Source organism: Mytilus edulis, chromosome 11, assembly GCF_963676685.1.
Source record: "Mytilus edulis chromosome 11, xbMytEdul2.2, whole genome shotgun sequence".
Taxonomy (NCBI): domain Eukaryota; kingdom Metazoa; phylum Mollusca; class Bivalvia; order Mytilida; family Mytilidae; genus Mytilus; species Mytilus edulis.
The window spans coordinates 8,900,397-8,925,276 of record NC_092354.1 but is presented as its reverse complement, the minus strand read 5'-3'; the positions used below and the strand labels follow the sequence as shown (position 1 = coordinate 8,925,276).

The 24,880-nt window shown below is 32.7% G+C and overlaps 1 protein-coding gene across 1 annotated transcript; it reads right to left on the bottom strand.

The window, feature by feature from the left end:
• Window positions 1-3,099: 3,099 nt before the first annotated feature.
• LOC139495077 (uncharacterized) lies at window positions 3,100-24,471 on the bottom strand. The gene is made up of 7 exons (XM_071283231.1): window positions 24,365-24,471; window positions 23,606-23,863; window positions 21,552-21,989; window positions 11,086-11,225; window positions 6,317-7,510; window positions 4,794-5,277; window positions 3,100-4,129 (listed from the first exon to the last, which is right to left on the bottom strand). Exons 1-7 carry the CDS (start codon window positions 24,432-24,434, stop codon window positions 4,062-4,064), a joined length of 2,652 nt encoding a protein of 883 aa, XP_071139332.1. The 5' UTR covers window positions 24,435-24,471; the 3' UTR covers window positions 3,100-4,061.
• Between the last annotated feature and the right edge of the window lie 409 nt (window positions 24,472-24,880).

Sequence of the window (24,880 nt, the reverse complement as noted above, 5' to 3'; positions counted from 1 at the left end):
TTTGAAGAAATAAAATTAATAACAAATACAATTTCAGCCCACTATTAGCTTTAACCTTACCTGTAAATATGGACATTAAGTGTACTTCGTTTATAAAACAAAAGACCCAAACTATGGATTGTGATATTTATTCACATAAATAATTGAGGTCATTTAATTTATTTTAATAAATAGAATTTTAAAACTGAAAACAAATATGAGCATTACATAGTTAACCAGCTGATAATTCTTTTAGTACACAAACGTGATGATGTATCTGATAAAGAAAAAACCTGCAATCCTGTTTAATTTATATACCCATGTATAGCAGCGATCAAGACTTGTATCATCTCGGGATTTGGTCAACTCAATATTACAGAATATTCAGTGAATATTCAATTATCGATTAATTGAATATACAATGTATCTACTAATGGGATATTTTTGCTGACATAATTTAAGTATTTAATATGCAAAAATCTACTGTACAATGGATAAAAATTGTTAAGTTTATAGAATCCATTGTTGTTGCAGCAAACTCTGAATTTGTCAGGCATACTAGAGTTAGCAGGTCATTTTGTTGGACTAGTAGTTCTTCCAACAGGGCTAGTAAAATCCTGCTACAAATTAGCCCTGGGCTAGTGAGCTATAACAAAATTTCTTTCCATTGTACAATAGAATTTTGCAAATTGAATACCCAAAACTTATGTCAGTAAAATATATTCCATTAGCAGATATATTCAATTAATTGATAATTGAATAGTCACTGAATATTCTGATATAATTAGTTGACCAAATCCGAAGATGATACAAGTCTTGACCACTGCTACACATGGGTATAAATAAGGATTGGAGGTACATCATCACGTTTGTGTAAAAGAATAATCAGCTGGTTAATTATGTAATGCTCATATATTTGTTTTCAGTTTTAAAATTCTATTTATTAAAATAAATTAAATGACCTCAAATATTTATGTGAATAAATTATAAATATCACCATCCATAGTTTGGGTCTTCTATAATTGTTTTCTAAACGAAGTACAGTAATGTCCATAGTTAGATTTATCACAGGTAAGCAAATTTTGGGCTGTAAATAGATTACAACCTGTGCACAGTCTCTAAACTGAAACTGTATTTTTTATAAATTTTATTTTCTTAAAAATTGAATTCATTTGGATATCAATGAAGATAATCCGGATTGATTAAATATTATTGCATCAAGTTTAAAAGTTTTTTGAAGACTGTTAATGTTTAGGTCATGGTTCTGGAGGATTCTTCACATTTAGTAAACAAAAACAAAATGGCATCCATTACATTTATATTACAATAAATTAATCAGGAGGTACAATCAGGTTGCATTTAAGCAATGTATAATACCACCCCCTGTGCTGATACATCGATATTGACAGTACGGGATCCACCCAAAGTTATTTGTTCTATTTTAAAACTTGTACAAAATCAGTTCAAATTCTGGGAATCCCGTATGACGTAGTCGAATCTTATTGGCTAAGATAGAAAAGTGTTGAGGGGATTTTCCCCTTTCTATTTTAGAAACGCCAAGATTTTTTTTTACTAGTCCGTCGGGCATATTGGGTTACACGTTTTGGTTGCCCGAGGTCTACATGTTGTAGTCCCGGGCGTCGGGCTAGTGGATTTCTTAACCCCTGAATTAATCTTAAAAGTCGTTACTGTTATTTTGAAATGCAATAGTTTAACAGTTCATACCAATGATACTTTATTTAAAAAAGAAATACAGCTAAAAGGAAGCATACACATAATAACAATAATTTTGTACACACCAATAATACGAATTTTTACAAAATATTATTGAGTAATACAATATATTAACATAAAGGTGACATGAAATAAATAATGCATAATACAATATACAAAATACGAACGAAGAAAGAAATTATATGCTATTCAGGTCTCAGACGGAATATACTGTGACATTCCCGGCTTAGAGTTTATATCCCCTGAGACGAAGGCGAAGGGGATATAAGCCCTAGCCGGAAATGTCACAGTATATACCCTGTATGCGACATGATTATACATTTATTACGGATTACCCCTGACGTGTTATTTTCCAGTGTAGGTATTTGTTAAACATTCACAATGCAACATGTCTATTCATTACATGTTTATTGTTTCTTTAATATTTTGAGTAATCCATTTAAATGCACCTTTTATATCTCGATAAATTGTTTCCAGTTAAAAATAGTTTCAATAAAGTTTTTAGATATCATATGTTGTGTTTGTATGTGTGTGTGGCTTTGTTTTGTTATATTGAAAAACCCAACCTTATACATGTATGTTTGGCATACGTGAAGGATTTTCAAATCTGCTGTGAACAAAATTTTAACGAGTATGTAATAATTTATAATAACACTTTTAACATTAAAATTAAATATAAAAAGCTTTTGACTACGTTACAAAATTAGGGATACATATGTCGTATATACCGCAGCAGTTTTCTAAATATATACTGACAATTCTGTTTTGTTATCCAATCACAAACCTAGACACATTTGTAATCCGTAATATACTTTAATAAATATGTTAGAACAAATATTCTATATAATGCAATTAAACTTTTTCTGCTTATTTTGAAAATGTACCTACATTATTTAAGTCACTAATATTTCTGACAGACAACAACTGGATAAGTTGGTATACAGATGGATTTCTTTAATAATACTGTTTAATGTACTTTTCTGGGACTGTTTAATGTACTTATCTGGGATTTTATTATATATTTGACATTCAAGTATAAAATAGTATTCATCTTCAATAGCGTTAGTGTTACACTTAGTACATAGTCTATTATTTTATCAACATTATAACATCTCCTTGTTTCTATACTTGAATTATGAGCTGATATATGATATGTTTACAAATATATAGTGTGTATGTATATATATAGTTTACAGGTCTATCTAAATAAAATTGCAATCATGTGTACTATGTATATATCTATACAAACAACATTTACTTTAATGTTTTAATGACTGGCTATAGCAATCATGTATACTATGTATATATCTATACAAACAACATTTACTTTATTTTCTAATGACTGGCTATAAATTGGACTTTGTTATTTTTATTGAACTTTTTTAATCTTATTCATCTGTAAAAGTGTAGGAAATCAAATTTGTTATCAATACACTCAAGTGAACATGGTGTATTTATTGACCTTTGAGAAACTGTTTCAATTAACATTTAACATGTAATTCAATAACGGTCAAACTAAACGAGAAAAGATGTTATCTGATGACACAATTGGTGCTACTATCTGCACTACATTTGTAACATAATTGATGTGGTATACTCATATCAATAATACTAATGATGAAACAATTACAAAACAGAAAAAGCTAAACAGTTAAAAGTAAAAGTAATAATGATAGGTATACAGAATAAACAATAATAGGTATACAGAATCAATAATAATAGGTATACAGAATCAATAATAATAGGTATACAGAATCAACAATAATAGGTATACAGAATCAATAATAATAGGTATACAGAATCAATACACAAACTGCATTAACTGAGAATATAATCAGATACAGTGTGCTTTTGACCGTAAGCGATAAAATCAGAATCGGTTAATGCCATAAACGACCCCGTTTATATAGTGTCTGGTCAACTATGGTTTAACTTGAAATACTAGTTATAATAAATCAACCACATTCTGCATTTGTATGCGCTTGTCCTAAGTCAGTAACCTATTGTTCGATGGATGTGGTTTGTTGGTTTGGTTCATATGTGTTTCTCTGTTATAAGTCCTCAGTCGTCCTGTGTGAATGGTTTTACACTAGAATTTATAGTTTGCTGATTGGTGTGCGCCGTGGCTTCGTACTTTGACCTATAGTTAACTTTTATTACATTGGGACTCGAATGGACAGTGTTCAAACCACATCTTCTTGATTATATTTATTGTTTACCATTGACTTTTTTGTCAATTTAATTAGTAAATTATAGTTTGAGTAGTTCATTACATTTTTGTGATATGCAAATTTTTCACATATTCAATATTTATCCCATTGACCGCAAATGGGGAATACAAAAATAAATTAACAAATATCGTTCAAAGCATCAGATACCACACTATCGAAAACTGCATACATCTTTTCTAGGAATCCTGAAAAATTTAAAAGAAATTCTGTCAAAAAATCATTTGCAAAACGTGTTTGCATCCGATACTGAGATAATATAATGTACCTAATTAGAGCAATATACCTTTATTCGTTTACCTTAACATGAAGAATAACTTCGCTTTATCCAGATGATTTGTTCATTTGTTTTGATTAGGAGGTATTGTAATGGACACTTTCTTCATTGCCTAATATATTATACAAAAGTCACAAAAATAACAAGCACATCGTGCAAACAAATGTTTAGGTGTTCTAAATTCGGGGTTGATATATTTGGTTTTGCATACTTGCATTCCTATTTTTCTTTTCTGTATAAAAGCAAGAATTTTTCTAATAGTTTTAGAAAAGTCTTGTATCATCTGACGAGACTTGTTAATTGGAAGTTGCAGTTTATCTAACTTTATTAACAAGGAAATGTAAACAGGATAAACTTTTGTATTGACGTTTTCCGATCGTAATCGTCAAAAGTCGAGAACGAAGGGGAACGTTTTTGTGTTGGCTTCAAAGCATTGGTTTTATTGTTTAGTGTAGTGATTTTTTACTGCTGTACTCTTTTCCATCGATTTCTATTTGGGCGTGGTGTTATCTGTCTTTCAAGATATAGGATTTATTCCTGTACTTCAAACATGAAAAAGATATCACTTAAGTTACCTGCTTTCATTCGTTCTTTTATCTCTTCAAAACTCCTTGTCTCTAATTCCATTTTCCTGATTTCGTCTAATCGTTTTACATAGGATTCACCTGCTGGATTGTTACGCTCGTCAAATCTAGTTAGCATATCATGAACTATAGTGATTAGTGTTTGGTATCGTGTGTCATCTAATGCAAAGACAGAAGAATGCTGCATTTCATTTCTGATCACACGTATCCGTTGAATGTCGTCACCAATAGTATCTTCAATGGTAGAAATCTCGTCAACCTTTTCTATTTTCCTAAAGCCTTTACTTGGAAAGTTTATTTTTAAAGCACAATATTTCTTACACATTTCTGTTATGTCCAACTTATCACGATCAAGTATTTCTCCTGTCTTTGTATCTATGTATAAGCGATCGTATAAAACGCCTGATAATACCTCTAGAACTATCATTGACATTCTGACGTAATTCTGTTGATCACTACTTATTCCACGGGAAGGCTAAAATATCAATGAAATATGTAATGGTACAAACTTTGCTATATAGTTGCCATCTATTAACAGGTGGATAGACCTACAAATATAGTCAAGGCAGTAACTACAACGGGACAGTGAAAAAGGATAGAACACAGAATTAATGCTAGCCAGAAAATTTATGTTGACGTCAGAATATTCAAAATTACCTCAAATTTATTTGAATAATTAAAAAACTATAAAAAAGATATACATATATATCCTTGCAAGCATGCAAGATTTGTACAAAGCATGACACAATGTTCTTAAAAATATACTAGAAGTATTTCCATTCAACAATAATTTTACAGTGGAGCATTTTTTTTATGTTGTTCGACAAAGATAGAAATTTATGCTATGATATTCAACGCAACCAAGTAAACATGGCGTTCTTTTCAATTGATTGAAGATGCATTATTACATGTATTTCATTACCCTGAACATACATAAAACAACTCAGAATTTCATTTATGATTTCAAACATTAAAATAGATATAACTCAACTGTTTTACTTTCGCTTTTCGTGATATTTTTCGTGTCATGTTGTTTTTCAACCCGGAACAGAAATATAAATGGATGAAGACCCTAGGGTAATCTGTATTTTTTTAGCAAATTGTATTTTGATCTATGAAAAGCTATTCATACATTTACAATGCAATCTTTATTTTATATGAAGGTCCCACAAAAAATGTAAAAAGTGTGTATGTTTTTTAGCTTCTCTCATGCGATACCTTTTTGGTCACTTTAATTTACAAAACAACACGTTCATTTCTGTGAAGAAAACAAAATCACGCGCGATTTTGTGAGTGGAACTGATAGCAGATCCTTATGTGATACAGTCGCGCATATCAATTGTGAATGGACCCAATACTTTTATCTTTATCACAACCAGTTCACACTGATACTGACATTAGCAACGAGAACACATCAAAGGAATAAATATAAAAATGACCAATAATTGGATTTCATCGTGTCACAAATATATGCCCACTAAATGAAAATAATCTAAAACAAATAGAAACATTACCTTTGATTTCTCACCAGACCAATAGTCTTTATATTTATGATCTGTCGCATGTTCTTCGCAATAATATTTTTCCCCATCATGTACTTGATCAAATTCAAGGAATCCTGTGTCAAAGGAGAAACTGGTGGTCTCACACTTCCATTTTTTCTCGAAAGATACCGTTTTCAACTTATATCGCGTGTTGATAATTCTGTTGATTTCTCTTTCGACAATTTTTAAAACAGCTTGGTTAACCTCTGTATCTACTTCATCCCATTGCCATACTTGCAGCTGAATTATATGACTACTCTTTGCTAATACAAATTTTGCACAGCCAGTTCTGCCAATATTGAATACACAACAATCCTTGAAGAGACCTACCTCGCCCTTTACCACTGCTAGAGGATATTCTCGTAGACAAGAGACAATCAGATTGCTGATTAGATATGGCGGTAAAAAACTAAAGACAAAACACACACATGTAGATTTGCTAGCATTTGGAACGTTAAACAATACATCAATATCCTTAATTTTTAATGTTTGAAGCATGCATGGAACGTAAAAAAAACTATGCTCCCTTTGTACATTTCCACTTTCTGTCAGTAGCAATGGATAGATGATAATGTCAAACTTTTCGATTACTTCCAGTATATGCTCTTTATGAATTATCATGTCTGCTGATTGTTTCTTGAATATTTCTTCCAATAGCTTAGGATCCATCTTTCCTGTTTTTTTGAAGTTGTCCCATTGTAAGTGTGGTAATTCAAGTTGAAACTGCTGGGCTGTAACAATGCATGTAAAGGCATTTGCTAACCATTGGGGATCAAGTATGATGTATGACGAAATGTCTTCAAAAAATATCACGTTACCAATTTCATGTTGATACCTGAGAAAGAGATGAAGCTCCTTGTTATCAGTTATCGGAAGTGGTATTTTCTCACCTAGTTCTTTTAATCTTTCAAGAGAAATTATTTGTTTTCCGATCGTAAGTTCAGAGTTGATGACTTTTTCCATCTGAATAAATTTAACAGGATATTCTCGATTCCAATTTGCGGTACTCTTTGCTGTGTCAAATATATCATTCCTCAATTTTTCAAAAGCATCGTCTACATCCTCTGTGTTAGAGATCAGGTGAACTGATCTCAGGTGAAGCTTGGAATCTTTAAAGATTTTATCAATGTAGGATTCGAGACGTTTTCTGCATTGTTCTTCGTCCTTTCGCAAAAACAAAAACATTGATATTGTATTATTTCATTATCATTTAACCTAAACAGTCTTAGATACATGATTTGTTATAAGATGTTTTTGGCTGTAACTATTACTATTCTCATATTTTTGGCTGTAACTATTACTATTCTCATATCTGTGTCTTTTTTTCTAGAGCGGATGTATAAATACTCTGGCTTTCGTAAATTGTTATGATATAAGTTAGGCTGTTAGTTTTCGCATTGAATTGTTTCATATGTTTCAAATCAGGATGTTTTTAAGCCGGCTTTGAGTCTTTTGTTTTTATGCTGATTGGTTTGTGCTTCGTACCGATCCAATGGGGAGGGTTGCGTGTTCACAAACATGCTTAACCCCACAACATTCTTAATGTGTCTATGTGTCTGTCCGACGTCAATAGCCTGTAATTCAGTGGCTGTCGTTGATTCAAGCATGTCTGTCAAATAGTATTTAATAAATTGTATCTCTATAAATAAGGCCATTAGTTTTTCCATTTGAATTGTTTCAAATTTTTCATTTCGCGGACTATACGGTGTGTATTATTCTCGTTGTTGTACGGTTACCAGTGCTTATCATTTTACAAGATTTTCTTTTTTTCACGTCAATGTTACAGTATCAGTCAATGTTGAGCAAAGTCCAGTTAGTTATTTGTAAATATGAAAAATTAAATAATGTAATGATAGGTTTAACATTAGCCAAAACTATAAACTTTTTTTTTCGTTAGCAATACAATTGCAGCTTAAAAATAGATTCATTGAATGATGATCGTTTTCGAGTTTCCATCAAATCAGCGGCGGTCGATATATTTGAGAAATGTCTTTCATGATAAATGAACATAGCTTATATTTTAATAGTTTTCTTTTATCAAAGAAAACCCCAGTACTTCTAGCATCATCTCATTCACACTTCATTAAAAAAATGTCCTTGAAATGTAAAATCATCAATTAGAAAGATCAAGCACTACTTTAAAAACAACCAGATGCTCCGCAGGGCGCAGCTTTATACGACCGCATAGGTTGAACCCTGAACGGTTGGGGCAAGTATGGACACAACATTCAAGCTGGATTCAGCTCTAAATTTGGATTGTGATTAAATAGTTGACACAGCATAGGTTTTGGACACAGAATGAATGTGGTCTAATGAACTTAAAATATTTTTTTTGTCTTTGAGCAATCACTATGCTGTTGAATATTAATCCTCTCAAAAAAATGTTTGAAGAAATTTTCTTTTTATTTATGAAATCTGAAATGAGAAAAATTAACCCCTCCCCCCACCATTTTTTTTCACATCCCCTTTTCCCTTTTTTCAAAACTGATCTCAATTCAAATTTCTAATGGAGTTTGCAACAATAACTACTCATTTAAATACATCATAAAATATTAAAATGTAACAAAAAGTGCTTGTTATCACTGAATAGTAAAGAGTGTTTTAATTTATCAGTTGGCAGTAAAAGTGAATATACATTGTGCATTGTATAAAACAATGATTGAAGTTAATTCAACTACTATTCTGGACAAAGAAAGATAACTCCAATCAATTGAAAATTTCTTGCTATTGCACAATATTGTGCAATTAGATATTTCTTGCTATTGCGCAATACTGTGCAATTGAAAATATTTGCTATTGCACAATACTGTGCAATTGAAGATTTCTTGCTATTGCACAATACTGTGCAATTGAACATTTTTTGCTATTGCACAATACTGTGCAATTCAAGATTTCTTGCTATTGCTGAATACTGTGCAATTGAAAATTTCTTGCTATTGCACAATACTTAATATAATAATTTTGGATCTTGATTTGAACCAACTTGAAAACTGGGCCCTTAATCAAAAATCTAAGTACATGATTAAATTCAGCATATCAAAAAAGCCAAAGAATTCAATTTTCTAATGGAGTTTGCAACAATAACTACTCATTTAAATACATAATAAAATATTAAAATGTAACAAAAAGTGCTTGTTATAACTGAATGGTAAAGAGTGTTTTAATTTATCAGTTGGTAGTAAAAGTGAATATACATTGTGCATTGTATAAAACAATGATTTAAGTTGATTCAACTACTATTCTGGACAAAGAAAGATAACTCCAATCAATTGAAAATTTCTTGCTATTGCACAATATTGTGCAATTAGATATTTCTTGCTATTGCGCAATACTGTGCAATTGAAAATACTTAGTTTAATTTTGGACCCTTTGGTATTCAATGTAGACCAATTTGAAAACGGGACTAAAAATTAAGAATCTACATACACAGTTAGATTTGGAATATCAAAGAATCCCAATTATTCAATTTTTGATGAAATCAAACAAAGTTTAATTTTGGACCCCGATTTGGACCAACTTGAAAACTGGGCCAATAATCAAAAATCTAAGTACAGTTTTAGATTCAGCATATCAAAGAACCCCCAAGGATTCAATTTTTGTTAAAATCAAACTAAGTTTAATTTTGGACCCTTTGGGCCTTAATGTAGACCAATTGGAAAACGAGACCAAAAATTAAGAATCTACATACACGGTTAGATCCGGCATATCAAAGAACCCCAATTATTCAATTTTTGATGAAATCAAACATAGTTCAATTTTGGACCCTTTGGGCCCCTTATTACTAAAAACCTGTTGGGACCAAAACTCCCAAAATCAAACCCAACCTTCCTTTTATGGTCATAAACCTTGTGTTTAAATTTCAAAGATTTCTATTTACTTATACTAAAGTTATGGTGCGAAAACCAAGAACAATGCTTACTTGGGCCCCTTTTTGGCCCCTAATTCCTAAACTGTTCGGACCTCAACTCCCAAAATCAATCCCAACCTTTCTTTTGTCGTCATAAACCTTGTGTTTAAATTTCATAGATTTCTATTTACTTAAACTAAAGTTATAGTGCGAAAACCAAGAAAATGCTTATTTGGGCCCTTTTTGGCCCCTCATTCCTAAAATTTTGGGACCAAAACTCCAAAAATCAATCCCAAACTTCCTTTTGTGGTTATAAACCTTGTGTTAAAATTTCATAGATTTCTATTCACTTTTACTAAAGTTAGAGTGCGAAAACTAAAAGTATTCGGACGACGACGTCGACGACGCAAGACGACGCAGGACGACGACGCCAAGGTGATAGCAATATACGACGAAAAATAAAAAATTTTGCGGTCGTATAAAAACGACAATCAGCATTGACGAGCATGACCGTCAGGACAGAAAAAGATATACATTGTTATCAATATGACAAAGGTACATATTCGTACAGTAAAATGAAATAGATATTATACAATTTCCATAGTTTCTATTTAAACTGTGCTCTAACGTAACAGTGAATCAGCGATTCATTAACAACCAGTTAGATGTATAAGACGTCGTGGCAAATGTGATCTAATCGTATCTTATAAATCCGATACATTGGTGAAGTATTTACAATGTCCATAGTCTAAACTTAACTAGAATAACGTTTTTATACGAACACCAGTTAACATTACCTAAATATTTTCAAAGGCGCAAATTCAGTCGTCAAGTTTTTATAAACAGAGACTAAATTAACATGTCTACTCCATTGTTACTTTGATATAAATACCTGAAATTTGTCCTTGTGTGTACCAATTGCTATAACTGGTGGATCTAGAAGGTTGTGAGCTCCTTCGAGCAATACAGCTTCCGTTTTGTTGTTTATGCTTCCATAACAATGTATTGTATCCATCCAGAAATTGAATGTGCCTGTGATTAAAGACAAATTAATATTTAAATATAAGAATATAATTACTACATTCAATAAAAAATATGGAAGGCCAACACTGTCTTGTTATGACCATTTTCATTATATGATGTGCATTTACCTTTATATGATGTGCACTTGTCATTATATGATGTTCAAACACCTTTACATGATGTGCAAATATCCTTATATGATGTGCAAATATCCTTATATGATGTGCAAACATCATTATATGATGTGCAAACATACTTATATGATGTGCATATATACTTATATGATGTGCAAATATACTTATATGATGTGCAAATATACTTAAACGATGTGCAAACATTCTTATATGATGTGCAAACATTATTATATGATGTGCAAATGTACTTATATCATGTTCAAAGATCCTTATATGATGTGCAAATATACGTATATGATGTGCAAAGATCCTTATATGATGTGTACATATCATTATATGATGCGCAGTTACCATCATATTATGTGCAAATATCTTTATATGATGTGGTTGTGTCATTATATTATGTGCTTGTAATCTGATATGATGTGGTTAGGTTTACCTCATTATATGATGTCGAAACGTCATTATATGATGTGCTTTCATCGTCTTTATGGTCAATGAACATGATTACGATTAGAATGATTACTGTCTACGTCATAACTGATTCCGATCTGCTTCTGTAAACTATTAACTCGGCTCAAATATGTGTCTATCGCTAGCGAAAGTGCAATTTATAAGGAAATGAGACAATGCAATTTAACAATGTCAACGTTTTAAACATTTCGGAGGAAGATTAAGATCAGATAAGATAATATATATACAAGAAATAGTTGAAGAAATTCACAGTCAGTTTTAAAAATATTTCATAACAAAAGCTATAAAATTATCTATTCATGCATAATATGGCGAGATGGTTTGTTTTATAAAATGTTATTGAACAATAGAAATCTGTAAATGGTAAGATGTATAATGTAGTATTGAATATGTTAAATGATATTAAATCTAGTATATGATATAATCTGTGCTACTAAAGGAAGAGACCGATTTCATTGAGCCGCAACTCCTCTAAAACCATACAAAGTCGGAAATATTTGTGATATGACGTATACATGTAGTGTTTTTTACTTCTTTAATTTGTCTTTGAACAAAGCTTTTTTTTCCAAAGAACACGCCAATTATGTGAGAAAATATCCAATTTCGGAGACCGCAAGATTAGTCGACGTAGTGCCCGCGAAATGCGAAATGGCCATGTTGGGTAATTATAACAAAAAAAAAGATGTGGTATGATTACCAATGAGACAACTCTCCACAACAGACCAAATGGCACAGACACTAACAACTATAGGTCACTGTACGGTCTTCAACAATGAGGACATATTTGCATATATACAGATTGTTTATTTTCAACTTATTTTAATGGAGATTTTTTTAATTGCTAATAATATTCTGCAACTTGCGTATGTCAACAGATTTGGAGTAGCGTCAACGATTTCTGAGACACAAGGGGTTGATTCCTGATGAAGTGTTTTAGATTTAATTTTTCGTCCGATTAGATCGGATTTTTTGCATTGTGGTACTCATTTTGAATCTTTTCGGTAATGTCAACGGATTTTACGTAGATGATACAGTTATTGAGTTAAAAGGGCAAAAAAAAAAGCCCACTGAAAATCACACTTTGCCACACTTTTTCCAATTTAGGGTATGTAATATTTTTATTTTCCAACCGAGATGAATGGGGAGACGCCCGTCTTTTGCATTATGTTCCTCGTTTTCGTCTCTTAAAAAAAAATTAGAATAAAAAGCATTAACATTGTCATTACTGTGTCCACCTTATTACTGTGTCATCACTCTTTGTTTCAACACTTGCCCACTCGCTGGCATCTCCGTGTATCATCGGTACAGCGGATATAGGTACTAACCAAGCGGTCGTGATCGATTTTTTTTCTGACACGGTACGGAAATCTTTGTTTTGTTTACATAATATCAATGTGTACTTCAATCTAAACATAATTGTTGTTTTAAGAAATGATTTGGTCGTAGATTGGTGATTAGAGAAGTCTCATTATTTTCCCAAAACAAGAATACTAACTAAAGACATGTGCAAATACTTGTCAAAGAAGTTGGCGCTCGTCTCATCCGATATGATTCTAAATTCATTGCAACTCTTTTTCTGATAGAAGGCCACTGTGTGTGCGTAATAAGTATAGCTGTTTCAATAATTGGCATTGAAAACTTTTATACATATGTTATTTTTCGATATTTTATTCCGACAAGAAGCGTTATGTATGGTGTATAGCTGACCACATAAATCCTTCTGTACGGTGCATAGTTTAAATGTACGGTATATAGATTTTCACGCTTCAAAGTACCTGTAAAGCTATATACGCTGTACCGATGATACACGGTGGTAATTATAATTCGGAATACTTTGCTTGCTTGTGACAATGGGGTTCGACAAGGAGAAAACTTATCACCATTCCTATTTTTTTACTTTTGATTGACTAAAATAATTTCTTAGTGAGTAAAAATTTTACAGGACTTAACAGAACTATACCACAAGATCTGGAAAGAGAATTAGAAATATATCTTAAGTGTTTTGTTATATTGTTTGCAAATGACACGGTTTTGTTGGCTGAAACAGCACAGGACCTGCAGACTCATCTCAATGCTTTCCATGATTATTGTAAGGCTTGGAACTTGAAAGTACAGTTGATAAAATCAAAGTCTTAGTGTTTTGTTTTGGACGGATTCCAAACAATCTCCGATTTTCTTACAATGATACTAACATTGCGATGATAAAACAATATAACTATTTGGGAATTGTTGTTACTAAAACGGGAAATTTTAATATGACAAAAAAAAATTTATCCGATAAGGCATAAAAGCCATGTACGAAAACCTGAGAATGGGACGGATGTATCAGCTTTCTGTAAAATGTCACAACTTGATCTTTTTGACAAAATTATCAAGCCCTTGCTGGTGTATGGGTGCGAAGTATGGGGTTTTAGTAATAAGTATATATTAGAAACTCAAGAAAGCTCCGAAGATAAACGAGCTGAGCAGGAAAACATTTGATCTGCAGAGACTGAAGGACAACAAAATAAGACAAAAATTTAATACTGAAGTAAAAAAACAAATACCAAGTAATCCGTGAAATTGATGACAATAATGAAAACATGGGTGAAAACATAACTGAAACTTGGAATAACATCAAGGACATTTATACTAAAACAGCTAAGAAAGTATTGGGTTTAAAGAACAGAAAAAGAAAACGGTGGCTGTCAGACAAGGCTTGGGAAAACATCAAGGAAAGGAAAGCCATAAAAATAAAACTTAATGCATCTAAATCTAACAGATTGAAAACCAAACTGCAATCAGACTATAGAGATAAAGACAAAGAAGTTAAAAAAAAGGGGCAAAGAATGATAGGAGAAACTATGTTGAAGAACTTGCAAATGAAGCTGAAGAAGCGTCAAAGCGTGGAGAGCTCAGTGTAGTATATAAAATCACTAGACAGCTCTGTGGAACGTCCAGGAATAATGATGCACCAGTACTATCCAAAGAGGGGAAGCTACTAACTACAGACAAGGAAAAGTTAGATCGTTGGGCCGAACACTTTAAAACTATCCTGAATAGGGCTGAAACCAACAATGATATACCAGACATTCAACCATTTGGAGATGCACTTGAAATAGACACAGAAGCTGTATGCAAAGATGAGATCCAAAAAGGCAATAAGACAACTGAAAAATGGTAAAGCACCAGGCATAGATAACATCAGTGCAGAATTATTAAAATCAGACATACAATCAACAAGTGAAATACTACATTATCTATTTACGAACATATGGATAGATGAAGAAATACCAATTGAATGGGACAAAGGAATCATTATAAAACTGCAAAAGAAGGGAGATCTAAAACTTTGCAACAACTGGCGAGGAATATCACTACTTTCAATCCCTAGTAAAGTATTCCTTAAAGTCATCAATAATAGAATAATTGATTCCATTAACAGTAAGCTGCGTGAAGAACAGGCAGGTTTTAGAAATAACAGAGGCTGCATCGACCATCTATTTACCCTCCGAAACATCATAGAACAATCCCTAGAGTGGCAGAACAAAATAGTACTAAACTTCATTGACTTCCAAAGAGCATTTGACAGTGTTATAAGAGAATATATTTGGGACATACTAAGAGCATATGGAGTACCATCGAAAATAATCAAGCTGATAAAGATATTCTACGACAAGTATGAATGTAGTGTATTACACAATGGACAGCTTTCTGATTGGTTCTCAGTGGATACAGGCGTCAGACAAGGATGCGTAATCTCTCCTCTTCTCTTCTTAATAGTTGTTGATTGGTGTATGAGATCAACCTTAGGAAATGGAAACACTGGGATAAGACAATGTAACCACTCGACCACCGAGCGCCCATCCCTTTCATCCGAAATGGATTAAAGGAGATATGGAATAAACCTGAACTCGGTGCATTACATTTGCGTGCACCTTTTTATTATGTTTTGGTGCATATATTTCACAGTTTCAACTATAGATGATTATGTGTGGATTCTTGACGTCCAGCGGCAAATTGATATGCATATTCGTACAAGAACATATTAATGTGATATGAATATTTTAACCCTGCTTTGTACTAGACCAACACCCTGAGCCGGATTTTTAACATGCTAGTTCAAAGGTAACATTCCGAAGGAAGACATGTCACCTTACTCGGACACATTATTTAGACAAGATTTTGCTCTTAATCCTTAATCCCGCGTGCTTAGCAGGGAAGCAGCATGCAAATATGAATTTTAAAGTCTTTGGTTTTGACCCGGCCGGGGTTCGAACCCACGACCTCCCTCGCTCAAGGCGAACATGCTACCACGAAAGCACCACCACTAGACATGCAGTAACCCGCAATATAAAAGGTTTCGTGGGAAGCCGCTCATATACTAGTATACACCTCTAGACTCAATTAAACAGGACCATTGGGTTTTTTTTTGGGGGGGGTGGGCAAGTTTTTTTTAATTGTTTAATTCTAAATTTCTTGAAAGATATTTAAATTTATCTATTTCAGAAGGGAAGCAAAATAGTTTGTTTCCATTTAAAATCAGGGACAAATAAAACAATGATGAAATTAAAAAAAAAAAAAACATGTTATTTTTTATAAATGTCAAACAAGGAAATACACGTGCTCCTTCCCACACTAGAGTCGGTGTCTAACACTTGTTTAATATATAATGTACAGATCATCTATTTAAGCTTTGGATACAAGGATCTGAAAACACTTCATTTTACTTTCTGTCCTTGTATATATTACATCAGCCAATGAAATTTCAGCCGTCAAGTTTTTGAAAGTGTGTATCAATCCGACAAAACTAGAGAATCCCAATGGTCTTGAATTGAGCGTTTTTAGATCGGCGTAAGCAAAACTTGAACACACAATACCTGTAATCTAATCAGATTGGTGTCAAAATGTACTTACAACACTGCATTTATTTATTGTTTACTGAGACCTGTTGTTCACTTACAGATAGATAGTTGTGTTTTGAATTTTTCAAAATGAAGATTTACGGCAGCGGCTTTTAATATTTTGCGTTTATCCTGGAAACATAATAGATTTAAAAAAAAACAAATAGTGCAATGTGTCTGAACATACTCTATAGTAAAGGTACTTTTTGGGCAATTTTGGCTTTTCAGAGTTTTGTTGTTTTATTGGCTAATATCTTGATAACTAAAAGTAGAGAAAACCTTTTCTTGTACGGTATAGACAAGAACATATATAATCAAGGTACTGAAGTATGAAAGTTGTTTGCGACTTCAGGGAACTTAGTTTGGATTTGCCGTTTGTGGTTTCATTAATATTTACCACACCTTCATTCAATATTAGCTTCAGATGAAAAATTCTCTGCTAGAAGAAATTGTTGAAACTAAATATTCAGGTTTTAACAATTCAGGTGAGCGGAACGAGGCGTAAAGATTGATGCTTACGGATGACGAAGAATTCGCCATAACATTATACCGCGGCAAATGTATAACTATATAAAATTGAATGCCACCTTTCCATTCCAAAAAATGATAAAATGAAAGGCCCCCTTTATTTCTTCCTATCCCCTCTTTTTTTGGTTACAAATGACTGGTCCCTTATATGAGCCATTACCCTATCAAAGTCCGATTTTCCCCCATTCTTTTGTGTCTTTCTTGAGAATATATAAAGAGAAACTCGAACAGCTAAAATGATCAGCATGGCAATATTTACATAAATGAACATACTAGAATTCGTGTATTAACTTCTTAAAGAAAAAATGCTAACGTTAGGTATACCGAATTTGACAAATATAATGCCTTCCCTCGTTAAATCGATCATTGAGCATGACATAAATGAATTATTTCTAAAATTTATAATAACCTTAACCTTATGTTCATTATTATAGACTCCGTATGTTATATTGTAGACCCGTCGATTTAAACAAAACTTTGCAATTCATATATATTTTGACAATTTTCCAACAATATCAGATGTGATTTTTTGCATCTTAAAACGAGGTACTAACATGCCAAGGTTTATCTCTTTTAAGTCTTAACCATTTTCCAAACGGTAGCTATAGATTTGAGCCTAATTAGTAGTTACTCCGCAGAAGCAGATCGGAATCAGTTATGACGTAGACAGTAATCATTCTAATCGTAATCATGTTCATTGACCATAACGACGATGAAAGCACATAATATAATGACGTTTCGACATCATATAATGAAGTAAATAAAACCACATCATATAAGATTACGAGCACATAATATAATGACACAAACACACCATATAAAGATGTTTGCCCATAATATAAGGGAAACTGCACATCATATAATGATATGTACACATCATATTATAAGTATATTTGCACAGCATATAAGTATATTTTGCACATCATATAATGATCTTTGCACATATTATAAGTATCTTTGCACATCATATAAGAATGTTTGCACATCATATAAGAATGTTTGCACATCGTTTAAGCACATTTGCACATCATATAAGTATATTTGCACATCATATAAGTATATATGCACATCATATACGTATATTTGCACATCATATAAGTATATATGCACATCATATAAGTATGTTTGCACATCATATAATGATGTTTGCACATCATATAATGATGTTTGCACATTATATAATGATGTTTGCACATCATATAATTGCGTTTGCACATCATTTAATGATGTTTGCACATCATATAATGATGTTTGCACATCACATTAGCATATTTGCACACCATATAAGAATATTTGCACATCATATAAAGGTGTTTGCACATCATATGATGACAAGTGCACATCATATAATGAACAAGAGGCTGTCACAACGACAGCAAACCGGATTTATTAATATTTATTTGTGTCCTGGCAATATCACAAGAACCATTACTGATGAATGGTGAAAGTGAAAATCGTCAATATCAAATTTGACCTCCATTTTGTCATCAGTATCAACATATTCAAATTTGAAAAGCTTAGATTGAATGGTTCATGAGTAAATGCAACAACCTGAATGGAAACGCCATTTTACGATCTTTCAAGAACCATAACTCCTGAACGGTAAAAGTCAAAATCAGCATTATTGAACTTCACCTCTATTTTGTCATCAGTAACAACATATTAAAATTTCAAAAGCTTTGGTTGAATGGTTCATGAGAAAATGCACGGACACGACGGGAAAAACCATTTTTCAATCTTTCAAGAACCATAACTCCTGAACGGTAAAAGTCAAAATCGTCATTATTGAACTTGACCTCCATTTTGTCATCAGTAACAGCATATTAAAATTTCTGAAGCTTTGGTAGAACAGTTTATGCATAAATGCACGGACACGACTGGAAACTCCATTTTTCAATCTTTCAAGAACCATAACTCCTGAACGGCAAAAGTCAAATTCGTCATTATTGAACTTGACCTCCATTCTTTCATTAGTAACAACATATTAAAATTTGGGAAGCTTTGGTAGAACAGTTCATGCGTAAATGCACGGACAACTCCATTTTTCAATCTTTCAAGAACCATAACTCCTAAACGGTATAAGTCAAAATCGCCATTATTGAACTTGACCTTCATTTAGTTGTCAGTAACAACATATTAAAATTTTAAAAGCTTTGGTTGAACGGTTCATGAGTTAATGCACGGACAACATTTGATTGCCGCCCGCCCGCCCGACTGCCCGGCCGCCCGCCCGCCGTACATTCCCAAATCAATAACCGACATTTTTGTCACAAAAATCCGGTTAAAAATCAGCATAACAAGACAGTGTTGGCGTTCAATAAAAAAATACATAATGATTTATCCTGTAGACCGTTATAATATTGCAAGTCAAAAATATAACTATTTAAATCAGTGTTTAAAAAGAGGCAAACGTTACACAAGGGCTAATCAACATTCATCAGTCAAAAAGAAATCGATGACGATCGGACAGATAAAGAACCCAAAGAATAAACAATCAAAAGTATGTACAACATTATATAGAACACAATCGAGAGAACAAAATGAACCTTGCATAAATCAGGGTTGAATCGAGGTGCTCAAGAAGGTTACACAGATCCTATATCACATTCAGCACCCGTCTTGTTGTTTGTGGAAAGTGCAAATTCGGCGAGAAGTCTCACTTGTACGTCAGAGTCGACGTAAATAGAACGATATTGAGTCCATAAATTTTCCATGTACAGAAAGCAAAATGCTATACATTAATAAAACACAATGCGAGGCGCAGCTTGATACGAGCGAAGAGGTCGAACCCTAAACAGTTTGGGCGAAAATCGAAACTTCATTCATGCAAGCTTGATACAGATCTGAATTTGGATTCTGATAAAATATTTGACACATATATAAAGCTTTCTAAAAATTAATTTTTACAAAATTATAAACAAACCTACAATGAAGTTCTGCATAGTTAGATTAGGCATATAAAAAAACACCATTGAATTCAAATGTTGTTAAAATCAAACTAAATTTAATTTGGACCCATAGGACCTCAAAGTGGATCAATTCAAACACGGGGCAAAAAATCCATAAATCTAAAGATACGGTTACATTTAACATAATAAAGAACCCACCGTGTTCTAGACTTTGAATTAAATCCCATTGAATATGGTCAAGAAATGAACAATTGATACATTTGTATCAGAAAAGTTTCGTTTTTGCTTCGTTTATCCTAAACACATGTAAACAGTTCAGACCATTGCCCCAAAAATCAATCCCAAACTTCATTTTTTATATGAAACCTTGTGGTAACATTTCATCAAGATCCAATCACTAATATGTAAGCTATTGTTTGGAAATCAAATGTCTTCAGACAACACAAGATATTTGCGGTCGTATAACAAAGGATGTTTGTATGAGATAAGAAGAAAACAACATTCTTGGTGATATCTTTTTAAGCACGATATAAAATAGGTTATCTACAAGTATATTACATGCATTGACGTGTAAAAGAGAGGAAAAAGATACCAAAGGAACATTTATAATCATAAGACGAAAATAAACTGACAAAGACATGACAAAGAACGCCAAAGACTAAAACGACGATCATAAATATTCAAAACACAACGTAGAGAACTTAAGACTGAGCAACAGAAAACCCAACTAAAAACCAGGGTTGATTTCATACACTCAGGGAAGATTCTACTCTACATGTGCACCCGTCGTGTTGTTCGTGTATTTAAAAACCTGGTGATAAGTACAATTCGGTAGGTTACATACGAGACAAAAGTGGACGGGATTGTAGCTACGACTTTTGGAACATATCTGTCGTCATCTTTAAAACAGATATTCATGACGTTAAACCAACTATTGATGTCGTCTGTAAATTTTTAGAAGGGATAATTTCAACTGCACCTCTTTAACACTTGGCTTGATAGCTTTTTTGAGAGCAGCAACCTTCTTATCAGGACATCATGATAGGAAATACAAGTCCTAGAATATCGTATCAATTTGGAGATATATACAACATGGGAAGACACTGCTAGAATGTTGCTACATAGAAAATGAAAGAACAATTGGGAAGCTGAAGGCATCTCTTTTATCACGAACTAGATGGAAGTCAAGATAGTAAATGGCTATATTAAATGAAACACGGAAAGTAGTGTTGTTTAGAGAAAATAATAAAAATCATTTAACAAAATAGCCAGATATTAAAATTTGCTGTCTTAAATGTTTAGTTTCATTGTTTTTATATGAACTGAACATCAAGAATAATTCGTATCTACGTTTAATATAATTATATCTTTAAATTTGATAGGGAAGCAAAAATTGACTTTACAAACCGTAAGATACTGTGTCATCTATGTCATGTAAATTTGCTACGACAAGAAAAATTGCTTCTGAATTCAAAAACGTTTGATGTGTGTTGTAATACTCAATGTCACCAGCGAAATCCCACACTGTTAAATTTGCATAGCCTTCTTCGTCTTGTAAGTCTACAGCAGATCCGATTATACTTAACAGCTCATCCTTTGCCAGTTTAGAAATCGGCGGTTCTGTAATCTCCGGATAAGCAAACTGATAATTCATTTTGGGTTGAGGTTCTTTGTTATGTTCAATATTTTTGGTGATTGTGTCCTCATTATCATCTGTTGATATCTGATCTGATGAAGATATCTCCAATATGTCATGCTTTGGTTTTTCTTTATCTTGATGCAACTCTTTGACAATTGACTGCAATATTCTATTGTTGATACTTGCTTCTTTCACTAATCTTGTATCTACAAAAAAAATAGTAAAAAGTGTTTAAAGTATAGAAGAAATCTATGGAAATTAGGATTAAACTTCGTCCATTTCATATGTTATACAATAAAGAAACAATAAAGAAAACCACGTTCACCCGTTTCTCATAAACTAAACACAAAAAAAAGCCCAAACACATCAAACGAATAAGGGTATCTGCATTTAAAAAATATAGATATCAATAACATTTTATTTTCATATAAAACCTTTACAGTAACAACTATCGCAGTAATTGAAATCATGAAATTACAGTAGACATAAAGTATTTGCTAAAGGATTAAATTGACATATACAACACTTGGTTTAATTTGGCCCAGTAGTTTCAGAGGAGAAGATTTTTGTAAAAGATAACTAAGATTTACGAAAAATGGTTAAAAATTGACTATAAAGGGCAATAACTCCTAAAGAAATCAACAGACCATTTTGGTCTTGATGACTTATTTGTAGATCTTACTTTGCTGAACATTTTTGCTGTTTACAGTTTATCTCTATCTATAATAATATTCAAGATAATAACCAAAAACAGCAAAATGTCCTTAAAATTACCAATTCAGGGGCAGCAACCTATCAACCGGTTGTCCAATTCATCTCAAAATTACAGGGCAGATAGATCTTGACCTGATAAAAATGTTTACTCGATGTCAGATTTGCTCTAAATGCTTTGGTTTTTGAGTGATAAGCCAAAAACTGCATTTTACCCCTATGTTCTATTTTTAGCCATGGTGGCCATCTTGGTAGGTCGGCCAGGTCACCGGACACAATTTTTTGACTAAATACCCCAATGATGATTGTGGTCAAGTTTGGTTTAATTTGGCACAGTAGTTTCAGAGAAGAAGATTTTTGTAAAAGATGACTAAGATTTACGAAAAATTGTTAAAAATTGACTATAAAGGGCAATAACTCCTAAAGGGATCAACAGACCATTTTGGTCCTGTAGACTCATTTGTAGATCTTACTTTGCTGAACATTTTTGCTGTTTACAGTTTATCTCTTTCTATGATACTATTCAAGATAATAACCAAAAACAGCAAAATTTCCTTAAAATTACCAATTCAGGGGCAGCAACCTATCAACGGGTTGTCCGATTCATCTCAAAATTTCAGGGCAGATAGATCTTGACCTGATTTTTACCCATGTCAGATTTGCTCTAAATGCTTTGGTTTTTGAGTTATAAGCCAAAAACTGCATTTTACTCCTATTTTCTATTTTTAGCCATGGTGGCCATCTTGGTCGGTTGGCCGGGTCACCGGACACAATTTTTAAACTAGATACCCTAATAATGATTGTGGCCAAGTTTGGTAAAAATTGGCCCAGTAGTTTCAGAGGAGAAGATTTTTGTAAAAGCTAACGACGGACGAAAAAGACGACGACGACGACGACGGACGCCAGACGCCGGACGCCGGACGCCAAGTGATGAGAAAAGCTCACTTGGCCCTTTGGGCCAGGTGAGCAAAAAAGAGTAAATACATAAAAACAGCATACACGGATTTAAAAAGAAATATTAAAATTATGTTTACTATGTTTTAGAATTTCTATGATAATTTTGTAATAGATTAAACATGTAAAAGGAGTGAGAAAAAAATCGCATATTTACCTAACACTTTATTCCATTCCCAGTTACTTAGATTTATTCGACATCTCCGCCGATGAATTTCTATACCATTTGTGCTTTTTACGCTTTGTAACTCCTCCCCGAACAATCTTCGTACTAAGGAAGTCTTTCCAACAGATTTTTTTCCAACAATTATTAAATTTATATCCCGTCTTCTTTCTGAACCTGATTCAAGGGCGTTCAGATAAATGGCAATCGACACATGATCCATCTTTTTTATTTGTTCTGGTATTCTGCTGTCTGAAATGTAAATAAATAAATGTTTATCCTAAAAAGTCATTAGTAAGAGGTTATACTCGTATACCGATTTATACATATTAGGTCCGAGACATACAGTTCATATTAGTCTCAATCGATTTATGTATTTCGAACAGCGGTATCCTACTGTTGCCTTGATGATTATGTTGACGTCACATGCCTTGTGACAGCAACTAGTAAGAATGATTTTGACGTCACATGCCTTGTCAGAGGAACTAGTAAGAATGATTATCCAAAATATATTCAGCACATTGAGGAAAGTATAAAATAGATGAGAATGATTTTAAAATTAATGTGATCATGGTGATCTGTAATCAATCAATCTTCATCAATAGCCTACTTCACCTTTCCAATTAATTTGTTGTTTTTTCTCATCATTTTTCATTATAACATTATAAGCAGATATCAAGGTTTCCGTATGTTAGAAAAAGTAACTATAAATCATTTCAGCCGGTATCTGAATAATTAACATTAGATGATTACCTTCAACTACTGGTGCTGCAGGTTCCTGTAAAGGGGGGTCAGGAGTTACTTCTGGGGATGTCTTTGACATGGCAGTCTATAAAAGAAAAATATGCCATAAACTATCCTTCCCCATGTGAAAACTTGTCAAATAGTTTTAATACATATATATGTTAATAGCCTTTCTATCTGCCAGTAGATTTAAAGGACAATAACTCTATATTTTACAGGAGTTGAAATGTGCAATGCAATCACAACTTATTTTTAACTAGACACAGACAATTATCTTGAATAGACCGTAATTCTTTGCTAAGTTCTACCTTTGATTCTGTTGTTTGCATCTATTTGTTATAATAGGTACACACAGTCATTGTATTGAACAAATCATTTCTCTTCGCCACATAATTTATAGATTATGCATAGTGATGAACGTTGACTAAATATGAAAGTGCATATGTAGTTGTCTCCCTTACTAGTATTATCAGTTTCAGAATGTTCATTGTTATTTCCCTTGTTTAAAACTATAATTTTCATGTT

Bases quoted from the DNA above. Each gene is read 5' to 3' on its own strand.
- LOC139495077 (XM_071283231.1), bottom strand. From the start codon at position 24,434: ATGTCAAAGACATCCCCAGAAGTAACTCCTGACCCCCCTTTACAGGAA. The intron at 23,864-24,364 runs GTAATCATCTAA...TTTACATTTCAG, and splicing joins TGCAGCACCAGTAGTTGAAG to ACAGCAGAATACCAGAACAA. The intron at 4,130-4,793 runs GTAACTTAAGTG...TAAATTTTTCAG, and splicing joins AAAAGAACGAATGAAAGCAG to GATTCCTAGAAAAGATGTAT.